This window comes from Momordica charantia, assembly GCF_013281855.1.
Source record: "Momordica charantia cultivar OHB3-1 chromosome 8 unlocalized genomic scaffold, Mcharantia_2.0 BLBB01000008.1, whole genome shotgun sequence".
In the NCBI taxonomy this organism is placed as follows: domain Eukaryota; kingdom Viridiplantae; phylum Streptophyta; class Magnoliopsida; order Cucurbitales; family Cucurbitaceae; genus Momordica; species Momordica charantia.
In genome coordinates this window covers 35,095,392-35,106,865 of record NW_028275166.1, presented here as the reverse complement: position 1 = coordinate 35,106,865, position 11,474 = coordinate 35,095,392, and the positions used below count along the sequence as shown (strand labels likewise).

The window sequence follows — 11,474 nt, the reverse complement described above, 5'->3', positions numbered from 1 at the left end:
GGATGTTGAAGAAATTCCAAGTTGCTCTACTGCATGTTGTTTATAAATCTAAAATGGAATTATTAATTATTGTTTATTCGATTTATTGAATTTTTAATTTCTTTTCTGTTCCCTCTCCTTTTAAAGAGAAAGAGCAGCAGCCCAATCTTCAAAAGCTCAACCGTAACAACACTCTCCTTCTACTACTGAAAATTTTTGGGCGTTTGGTTTCGTTTCGTTTCTCGGTGCCTTTCCTCTCTTCTCCACAGGTATTCCATTGCAGAACTGGCTTTCTCGTTCTTCTTGTTGCTTTTTCTTCCACTGGTTTTCACTCTCCATTTCTTCTTTCTTTCTAATTTGACTTCTATAACCATTACTCGCTGTTTGATTCTTGTTTTCTCGAATTCAAGCTCAGAAACCGGGCTCGGGATTCGGCAAACATGGATGGAGGTGCAGCATACAACCCTCGGACTGTGGAAGAGGTTTTCAGGGACTTTAAGGGCCGTCGTGCCGGAATGATTAGAGCTCTCACCACCGGTATTGCTCAATCTCCGTTTTCCTTTTCCTTCTCTTCTATTTCTGGCTTTACGTTTTCAAGTTTTAGGGTTTTATGTAGGTTTTCTTGGCTCTGTACATTTCTGATTAGTTTTCCGAGGGGAGCCTCGTAATTACTCTTCCCCCTTGCCACCTTTTTGCAGATGTCGAAGAATTTTATCAGCAGTGCGACCCTGGTCTGAGCTCTCTTCTCTGTATTCTTCCTCTTTTACATAACTCGTGGGTCGTCGTTTACTTTTGCGATTACGATTTGAGAGTAACATTGTATTTTTTAATATTCTTTTGAGAACTTTTCTGTGTGGTATTCTCTACATTTATGAAATTTTTGGTAATGGAAAAATAAAGCAACACACTGTCTATTTATTGCTCTTGACAGCGAGAGCCACTATTTGGTGAGATTTCAAAGAACTACATGTTATCTACACACGCATTATAACTAGAATCTGTATTTTACTAGCATTTTTTTTTCTTTTTGGCTATATCTAGCTAATTACATCGTGAAACGTGATTGGAACCTCAAAGTTCTTGTTTGAAGTCACCAACTATGATATCCATTTCATCTGGCTCGCACGTAGCAAGTAATTGTTATTGGAACTTCAGTCACTTGTTGTTTCTTGAGTATGAATTTGGTGACAACAATGGAAGCTTGGCTGTTGCTTTTCTCCATGCTTTCTGTTCTAGGCCACTCAAAGAATAAATGCGATAAATATTGGGGACCCAAGTCTTTCTAATTTTTGAATAATAAAATATTTGCTTTTGGAATGGAACCATTTACTTTTTTAATATCACTCAATGACTCTAGTACTCTATGGAGCTATTTCTGCTTTTACGGACAGTGGTGAGCTTTTCAACTATTTACGCAAGTGGTACAAATTTCAGAGAAGGAAAACCTCTGCCTATATGGGTTCCCTAATGAACAGTGGGAAGTTAATTTGCCTGCTGAAGAAGTACCTCCAGAGCTTCCGGAACCAGCATTGGGCATTAACTTTGCTAGAGATGGGATGCAAGAAAAGGATTGGCTATCCCTTGTTGCCGTTCATAGTGACGCATGGCTTCTTGCCGTGGCTTTCTATTTTGGTGCTAGATTTGGCTTTGATAAATCTGACAGGTACTTTCTTCTCCTTACCATTTATGAACCAATTTTACTGGCTACTGCTGCTGTGCGGTGCAGCCGCAGCAGCACCACCACCACAGTCACATATCACTACGTGTATGGCTTAGGATTTGAAAATACAAAATTATCTCTGATATTTTAAAAAGAGAAAGAGACAAAATAATTAGATGTGCAGAGCACTACACTGATGTCTGGCATATCTCATTTCCAATTATGCTCCCACCCCACCCATTATTTGAAGATTGCACTATAAGGAGACTGACTGATGGGTCCTTATTCTTTATGTATTAAAGGGTTGTATTTTAACTGATGAATTTGAGTTAAATTGGTCAGATCAAAAGGACTAAAGCAAATCATGTGTTTCTCTTTCAAAAACAGTCAAGAAAACTAGGTGGTTTGGAAATATAGACTCGGATTCAGGCATTTTATTTCTTGAAATGTGATCATTTTCTCTTCACGTCGTTATCTGCTAATTTTTGTTAATGGTATTCATGTTCAAGGAAACGCCTTTTTACAATGATAAATGACCTACCCACGATATTTGAGGTTGTGACTGGAAACGTGAAGAAACAGGGAAAAGATAAATCATTAGTCACAAATAACAGCAGCAACAAATCCAAGACGGGCTCAAAAGGGGTAAACATAATTTTCAGTATCTTAGTTCATTTTCATTCGTAGAACAGTGATCTATGTCTTGTTTGGGTTGGATTGATGAAGAGTCGTGTACCTCAGTGTTGGCATTTAATATAATCAGATATTCTTTACCGTATGCAATTTTTTTCTCTTCAAGAACAGAAGACAGAATATAACAAACTTACAAAGGAAAAGGGAGTTATGATAATAGCTGGACTTCTGAATCACAATGATAGTAATATTGGTATACATAGCAGATCAGATGCCTGTGTTATTCATTTTAACATCCCAAGTTTTTGAATTCAATGTATCATTCATGATGGAACTTATCTGCTATTTATGTGTAATGGGTCTGATGAAAGTCCAGCTTAGAACGGTTTTTGTTCTACATATGATCTTTTGACCATATAATAATTTGTTTCGTAACAACATGAACATTACAAACAGCGAGGATCTGAATCAAGCAAATTTCCCAAGGGGTTGGCAAAAGATGAGGATGAGGGAATGGACGAGGAAGATGAAGAGGAGCACGGGGAGACCTTATGTGGGGCGTGCGGAGAGAATTATGCGTCGGACGAGTTTTGGATATGTTGCGACATTTGTGAGAAGTGGTTTCATGGCAAGTGTGTGAAGATCACTCCTGCAAGGGCCGAACATATCAAGCAGTACAAATGCCCCTCGTGCAGCAATAAGAGAGCTCGGCCCTGATAATAATCTGTTAACTTTATTGATGTTGGATTAAAGCTAACTTGTAGTCAGTCCAGTGTTAATCCATGTTCCCATCCCACAGGGTATGCATTAAATGCTTTGTCTTGGAACCTTGTTCATTCGGATAATTCAAAGGTTATGGAAATGTATTTTATGTAGGAACCTGTCGGCAATGGAGTATGAAACATTCTAATTTAACTTGTTTAATTGTTTAACTTCTTGTGGGGTCCCATTATCCCAGTAATTGTTTAAGAATCGAGAGTTGTGTGGTGTTTGGATGAGAATTTGAAGTATTCAAGTGAAAAAGATATTAGAGACTCTGGTTTGTCGGTCGTTGATGGGCCATGCCATCATATCTGCAGTAGATGCAGCTTCCCCTAGGGGAGAAATGGACTAATTAGAGGACAAGAGATTTGAAAGATAAATCAATAAAACTTTGGTCTATGATGGTCCGTCCTTCTCCTCAGTTATATGATCTAAAAATCATAAATTTCAGTGCGCAAACAATTACAATGATGATGACAGGAGAAAGCCACTCGACCTTGTAATTTATGCATATTTATACGACAATACAGATTCTTCCCGTAGTTCTTTTAGTTTTGATGGTAATACATTCACCATTTTCCCCTTTGAAGTTTTGAAGTGTATCAGTGTATGTACAGTCACCTTAACCTGAAATTTTCACTCGGGAATAAAACATTTGGGTTCCGTACAAGAGGGTTTAGTGCAGAAAAGGCTCTCCACTTAGCCCCAGATCCAGATGAGATGCTCCACAAGGATTCCGAATCTTTATCTCCAGGCTGCACCTTCGGAGTTTCGGGAGCAGCCTTCGCCTTCATAAATGGATGCTTCTTGCCTTTTCCCATGCCATTGGCGAGCAACCAGCGTGAACCAGATTTCTGTTGGCTGGAGGTAGAGGTACCCCACAGTTTCTTATTGGGTTCAGTCTTGATACCTGCAACATGAACTTCTGTTATTCTGAACTGAGGAACGCCTTGCTGTTCACAAGTTTTCTCCTCTGGTTCTTCCTTTTTCTCAATTCTTGCAACCAACTCCGGTTCATCCTCTTCGAAGTTGTTTCGTAACTCCGAAACCGTGCTATATATTTTAGGTTTTGGTGGGATAAACACTCTCTCCACCTGGATAAGAGAAAGCATAGGGGCACCAACTGGTTCGTAGTTTCTCAATGGATCCCGGAGTTGCACCATAAGTGCTACTGTGAAGTTGTTGCCCAGTAAACCACACTTTCTGCTAGACCCCTTTCCCCGCCTTCTATCTCCCTTCGTGCCACCACGAATGAAGTCCAAGGAATTAGCATGATGAGCAGCAAGTATTTTAGAAGTATGTTCACTGATAATTTCTTCATCATCAAATTCACCAGAATCCAATCTCATCCATTCGTCAAGAGAAAGAGAAAGACCCATTAATCCATCAACATCATCACCATTGTCTTTTATGTCCAACAACTGCAATCCAGCAGTTCCCTCCAGTCCAAGGGACCCACTAATGTCGATTCCCTTGCCCCGGAGAGCTGAAAATTCTCCAATAGACTGTGAACTGATGTTGGAAGGTGCCTCATCCTGTGACATTCCTGACTGTATCCTCAGCCCTTCAATTGAAAGGGCTTCAATCTTGTCCATGGCAAGTGGAGCAAGATCTTCTAAGGATACATATTCGGTCTCAGGCTCACCACCACGCAGGGAGTTTGAACTAAACTTATCATGCTCATGCCTAGAACCAGATGATCTTCCCATGGAATTTCTTCTTCTATCAAATGGACCTTGCTCAAAAACTAATTCATGCTGCATCATACATTGCCTGTTCAAATGTAGAGATGACAAATAGTTATAATAAGACAGTAGAGAACCTCCCAGAGGGGGGGAACTAGTTACATTTTTAACAAAGAGATGAGATCACAAACCTCTCAGAACCCTCCAAAGTGGGGACAGCTTCCCACGCTACTTGTTGCATTGTTTTCCCAGTTATATCTTCCAAAGGCATTAACTTATTTGCTTGCATAGAAAGTTTTTCAATCCCAACTGAGGCCAGACGCTGTAGTATCTCCATTATCCCAGAACCCATTTCTGCAGGGACTACCACTGGAGTAGAAACCTGCATGATCAGGTTCCCACCGCTCTTAGCATTCTGGAAAATCTCAGGATTCATAGACCGCAAAAACCCACCATTTTTTGTCTGGATAAATGAACCCAATCCCTCCCCTAGAGAAGGCAATTCAAACGGATCTCCACAAGGTAAATCAACTGGCCTTCCAAACCCACGAGAGCTGCTTGGCGGAGACTGCTGAAAGGCTTCCTCGTTCAAGCCCCACTCATGCATCAAAACCTCTGTTTCCAAATCTTCCAACATCTTTGCCTTCATTTTACTCCTCGTTGCTTCATTTTCTGTGAAGTACATGTCTTCATTAGCATTCACTGTTGACGGAAAAGCAAAAGGCATATCAGCCATGACCCCAAACTCAGAACTTGCATCAAAATTGTGACTGCATGCTGGATGATTCTCATCTTCAATATTAAAATCAAACAATGAATAACCACTAGCGACAGCTTCCTCCTCAAATTGTCGTAACAGCCGCTCTCTTGGAGACTCCAGCTCACTCTCAGAACTCAAGACATATGGACTTTGTTCTAACCCCAACATACGTAAGAAATCACTTTCCAAGAAGTCATCATCTAAATCAAGGGGCATAGCCTTTCCGGTCGTTTCGTCACTTGACTTAAATTCTGAGTTATTCTCCTGGTCCTCCTCAGGAGACTCCAATGCTGCTGTCTCAAGCTCAGACACGCAACTTAAAGCGGACTCCAACTCCTTCATGATCGATTCTTTGGTGCAAATATCATAATCATTAGAAGAACTATTACATGCAACGGCTTCCTCAGTGTAGTTATCTTGCGTATCCTCCTCCTGGAAATTCACCCTGCTACCCTCTTCATGAGACATCAATAATTCATTGTCAATTTCAGGGCGTCCAACTGAAGTAGCATCAACATCTTTTACATCAATTTTCTCCACCTGTTCCTCAGATGGCACTTCAATCCCTCGTTCAACGAATGAGAACTCAGCACCACAATCACCATCAGCATTTTCATTCTCAGGGGCAGAAGAAGGGCAAGAATCAGATTTTGTTGGATGAGAATATTCAGTGTACACATCAAGCACAGGTTTACTGTCCACCGAAGCATCCAATTTATCATCATCAAACTTTTGGTATAGTACATCTACCGACTTGGCAAGTTCTGATTTTGGAACTGGTAGAACCTCGTGAAGATCCTTTATGTCATCTACCGACCGTGATGTAACAAGAGAATGATTGTCCGTCGTTCCAGGAAGACTCTCAGTATTCTGGACTCTGCTTCTACCACCAGATTCACCAAACACCATCTCGGATTTCCCAATACCATGCTTATTCTGCTTTGACTTCAAGGAATCGCCGATATGATTTACAGGGGTTGTCACATTATCACCCACCACTGTGTATCCAAAACTAACATTCATTGAGGCACCTTTGGCCCTACCAGATAATTTAAAACTTGTAGCCCACTTTCCAGAGCTCTGTTCTTCTTCTAACTCCTCCAATGTTAGGGGAAGCAACCTTGTAAGATCAACCCGATGTTTCCCCAAATCAACCTCTGAAGTACCATATACGGAAGCATAGAGTAAAAAATGCTTGGCCTCGTACTTTGCGGAATGATGGGGTCCATTCCCACTACCATGTACTGTACAAGTACAGTTCAACTGCTCTTCAAATTCTACCTTGCCCCGGACGACCTTCTTGGGACGAGTTACCAATATACCATCCCGCCTCTTCCAGTACACACTTAGACTAAAATCGTCAAAGTCGATAGGTAACCCCTCGATGGAGTGAACTTGGAGAGAGAAACAACAATTAAACCTGCGGTTTCGAACATGGGAGAATGCCTTTAGTGTCTTCCAACTCCAGATAGATTTCTTGTCCTTGCGTGTTGAGTCCTCAGTAGCGCCTTTTAGCTTCGACTTGGGATCGGGCAAATTCGTTTTCCCAGTAGATCTTTGTCGAGCATTAGCACTAGAATTAGAATTTCTCGAGGTATTTTTGTTCATGTAAAGAGCTTTGCTTATGGTTTCTATCTCATTCAACAACTTCTCATTGCCCGAACGATCCCCAATCTTCTTAGTATCAGCCTTTGACAGCATCGTCTCTCGCCACAAGCTCTGGAGTTAAACCAATATAAACAAGCAATTAAGCAAAGTAACAAGCACATCACATAAACATCCTATTAAAATGACCTTAATTCAAACAAACGAACAATATCTCTCCTGTAATTCAACAAATACTTGAAATGCCTTCCAAGAATCCACCTATAGACATATTAAATTCATTTCGCTATAGTGCATAAGGAAACACACGATGACTAAATCATTACCAGGTTCGAGCTAATCGGAAAACTCTGCTGATGAAGCGAATCAGGAACCCTAAACTACCGAACCCAGATCATAACCTCTTCCGACTCCGGCAGAAAAGTATTTCAAATTCGAGGAATTTGAACAATAAAATGATGGAATATATATATATATATGAACAAAGGGAAAAGTGACGAAGAGTAAAACTATGTCGAAAACCCTACAGAGGAACTCGCGGTGTTGGAATCGCGTTTATCTCCCCAAATCTCTCTATCTCTGTCTCTCTCTCTCCCCCAATTTGAATTGCCGCTGCAGCTTTATTCTTCAAACCAAAATATTAAAAAGTTTCAGTAAGCGACATAATCTTTCAATTATTTCGATTTTCACCGCTCTATTTTCTATATATCCACTGAATTTTCTCCATGATCTGTAATTTACCAAAATCCTATATTTAATGAGAAATATCACAATTTTTAAAAAATAACATAAACTTCAGTATAGAAGAGTATATGAATTTATCTAAAATGAACGATGTCGTATGAATATACAAATGTGAAGTTTACATACTGAATTATTACTAGAATAATAATTAATAATTTTTTTATGAGAAATAATATGGGTTGAAAATTAATAAGTCAATATTTTTTTAAAAAATAATAATTTAGAAATAAATAATTTTGTCTGACATCCAACAAAATATACCTGCAACAAAATATACCAGCCGCTAACATGTAATTCATACCTACTCCATTGAAAAAACAAAACATACAAAATTATTCATATAAATAACAAATTAAAAATCAAATATATTTTTGTCTTCTTTTTTTCATCATGGAGACATTAATTAAAACTTTAAATGATGCTGATGATTTGAAAAAATAAATGAATAAATATTCAAACATGATAAAAACACGAAATTTAATTTAAATGAGATGTTGTCACTGGAAGAATCAAGTGGGAGAATTATTGTTTTAGGTAAAAAGAATTCAAACATAAAATATTTATTGAGTGTAAAGAAAACGTGACTTGGATATAATAAATCGTCACCCTTTGCTGTAAATTGAAATTGCATCTAAAAAGAAAGAGAAAAAAAAATTGCTTTTTTATATATATGTAATGAGTTGGATGTTGATTCTCCACGCGCCTTTTGGTTGGTTGGAGTTGTGGGGGTTAGTAGAAAAATGCACAAGTTTGAAAGCACAAGGCAAGAAACCACTAATGGACGCGACGTGGCGCGGGTTTCAAATATTTTAATTTCGAAATGCAATCCATAGGCTCCACTATGGCCCACCGCCCACTTGATTTAAATACTGCGCCAACTTTTTTTTTTCTGCAGCTTAAAAAATATAAAAGAAAATAAAAAATGTAAAGGCCTAGTGGTTTGGTCCAACTCTTTACATGGGCCGTCAGTGATAGGGCCCGATAAGCCATTCGGTTTTGGGCTTCAAAATTCAATTTAGAAGCAAAAGTACATTAACAGTTGAGGGCTGTTCGGTAATTTTGTAGAAATTTTGGAAATAACTAAAATAATTTTTTCTTTTTGGTTACAATTTTCGATTTGTTTCAAAGCATAAATAAAAAGCTTGTTTCATTCTACTTGAATTCATGATGTTGGGATCATGCAAATCATTTTTCTTTATTAAAAATGATGGAGTATAAACAAGAAAAAAAGGCTATCAAACAGGTCCTGAATTATCCTTGTATTTATTAATTGACCAAACAAGAAAGAAAGAACGAAGAAGAAAAAAGAATTATACTCGTGGTGGGCATTTGTGTAATATTTTAAGAAATTCCAAAAAAATAAATATAAAAGAGGAAATGGGAATACCACGTGTAGATTGTGAGGGAAATGGAGTGGAGGAAAGGATGAGTTGATTTGTGATTGAGGAACCTTTGGAGGGAAAAAAAAAAGAAGAAGAAGAAGATTTGTGATTGAGGCATATAAAATGGGCCCATCGGTTCCTCCTGGACATCACAGGTTTCTCTCCCTCCCTTCCGATTTCCGACGGCTCTCTCCAATGGCCTCCTCTTTCTCCCTCTACTCCACACTCTCCCCCAAACACGATTCTCTCTTTCCCCGCCCCGCCGCCCGGAATTCTTTCACCGTCGTCTGTTCCTCCGCCACCTCCGACCCCGCTTCCTCCCCTCTCCTCCACTCATCTCCGCCCATCCGCCTCAACGGCCACCAGCTCGCCGGTGCAAACACCCTAGACCAAGCTCGTCCGCGTCGCTCCATTGTCGGCGACGGCGACCGTAATTTCTCGGCCAAGTACGTGCCGTTTGGTTCTGGCTTTGATTCCCCCGAGTGGTACTCGCTCGACGACATTGTTTATCGGAGCCGCTCCGGCGGGCTTCTCGATGTTCAGCACGACATGGAAGCTTTGAAGAACTTCGACGGAGCGTATTGGCGAAACCTCTTCGATTCGCGCGTGGGGAAGACAACTTGGCCATATGGCTCCGGCGTGTGGAGCAAGAAGGAGTGGGTGCTGCCGGAGATTGATTCCGACGACATCGTCAGCGCCTTCGAGGGAAATTCGAATCTCTTCTGGGCAGAGCGTTTTGGCAAACAGTTTCTAGGTATGAATGACGTGTGGGTCAAACACTGTGGAATTAGTCACACAGGCAGTTTCAAAGACCTTGGAATGACCGTTTTGGTCAGCCAAGTCAATCGTTTGAGGAAAATGAACCGTCCAGTCATTGGTGTTGGCTGTGCCTCAACTGGGGACACCTCCGCCGCGCTATCTGCCTATTGTGCCGCTGCAGGAATTCCATCGATTGTCTTCCTCCCGACCGATAAGATTTCTATCGCACAGTTAGTGCAACCAATTGCAAATGGCGCTTTTGTCTTAAGCATGGACACCGATTTTGACGGTTGCATGAAATTAATCCGAGAAGTCACAGCAGAGCTTCCAATTTACCTAGCAAATTCACTCAACAGTTTAAGATTGGAAGGGCAAAAGACAGCGGCCATTGAAATTCTTCAGCAGTTTGATTGGGAAGTCCCCGATTGGGTTATCATACCAGGGGGCAACTTAGGGAATATATACGCATTTTACAAAGGATTTAAAATGTGCCAAGAATTAGGGCTCGTCGACAAAATTCCGAGGCTGGTTTGTGCTCAAGCGGCAAACGCAAATCCGCTTTACTTATATTACAAATCTGGCTGGAAAGAATTTACGCCATTGAAGGCGAGCACGACGTTTGCATCTGCAATTCAGATTGGAGATCCAGTTTCCATAGACAGAGCTGTGTTTGCTCTGAAGAACTCCGATGGGATTGTGGAAGAAGCGACCGAGGAGGAATTAATGGATGCCACAGCTTTGGCTGATTCGACGGGGATGTTCATTTGCCCGCACACAGGGGTCGCACTAACAGCTCTGATCAAGCTCAGAAACAGAGACGTCATCAGAGCTAATGATAGAACGGTGGTGGTAAGCACAGCCCATGGCCTGAAATTCACTCAATCCAAGATCGATTACCACTCCAGAGCAATCCCGAGCATGGATTGCCGGTTTGCGAACCCACCAGTGGAAGTGAAAGCGGATTTTGGAGCGGTTATGGATGTTCTTAAGGATCATATATTGAGGAGGAGTCGTAAGTCTCAGTTATATGCGAATTTTTCTTTTTCTGAAAGTCAGTAATATGCCGTCGGGCTTCATCTTCAAGCGGCAGACGTTCTGTTTTTTGTCTGTAAAAATTTATTTTGCTCTCCTACTTGAAGTTGTGGAATGTTTGTGATGAAGGGACAGAATCCCACTAATGCTATCCCACTTATGCTATCTCTAAAGTTTTTGTGAATACTATTTTACTTTGTGGTAGAATTAAATTCAATTGGAAAATTCGACCATAATTGACATGAAGATGTCGAGATGGTAGTAGAAATTAGAAGGGTTTTTTTGTGGACGGAGATTATATGTGAATTACTGTTGAGTTATGTTTCTTTTGATTTTTTTTTTCCAATGGTTGTTATTTATGTCTTTCTAATGTGATGTATATTGATAAATTCATGATTGTCTTTTTGATATCTTGTGAACTAAGAATTGTTCTCTACCTCTACTATCAAACTTCAATCCCCACCGCACGTTAC

General features: G+C 40.3%; 3 protein-coding genes across 4 annotated transcripts; 2 read left to right on the top strand and 1 right to left on the bottom strand.

Annotated features, from left to right (window-relative positions):
* Window positions 1-82: 82 nt before the first annotated feature.
* Window positions 83-3,204, top strand: LOC111021932 (PHD finger protein ALFIN-LIKE 4). 2 transcript variants are annotated; one of them, XM_022299066.2, is made up of 6 exons: window positions 83-248; window positions 395-516; window positions 678-710; window positions 1,414-1,642; window positions 2,149-2,284; window positions 2,729-3,204. In XM_022299066.2, the coding sequence occupies exons 2-6, from the start codon at window positions 420-422 to the stop codon at window positions 2,987-2,989; spliced, it is 756 nt and encodes a 251-aa protein (XP_022154758.1). In that variant the 5' UTR covers window positions 83-248; window positions 395-419; the 3' UTR covers window positions 2,990-3,204. The 2 variants fall into 2 exon arrangements, with proteins under 2 accessions (XP_022154758.1, XP_022154756.1); XM_022299064.2 differs by having other exon boundaries at window positions 84-248; window positions 390-516.
* Window positions 3,205-3,508: 304 nt separating this feature from the next.
* LOC111021877 (EEIG1/EHBP1 protein amino-terminal domain protein) lies at window positions 3,509-7,709 on the bottom strand. The gene is made up of 3 exons (XM_022298982.2): window positions 7,411-7,709; window positions 4,911-7,198; window positions 3,509-4,807 (listed from the first exon to the last, which is right to left on the bottom strand). The coding sequence occupies exons 2-3, from the start codon at window positions 7,178-7,180 to the stop codon at window positions 3,652-3,654; spliced, it is 3,426 nt and encodes a 1,141-aa protein (XP_022154674.1). The 5' UTR covers window positions 7,181-7,198; window positions 7,411-7,709; the 3' UTR covers window positions 3,509-3,651.
* Window positions 7,710-9,255: 1,546 nt separating this feature from the next.
* On the top strand, window positions 9,256-11,294 carry LOC111021858 (threonine synthase, chloroplastic-like). Its single transcript, XM_022298958.2, has one exon. It carries the CDS (start codon window positions 9,334-9,336, stop codon window positions 11,026-11,028), a length of 1,695 nt encoding a protein of 564 aa, XP_022154650.1. The 5' UTR covers window positions 9,256-9,333; the 3' UTR covers window positions 11,029-11,294.
* Window positions 11,295-11,474: the final 180 nt, after the last annotated feature.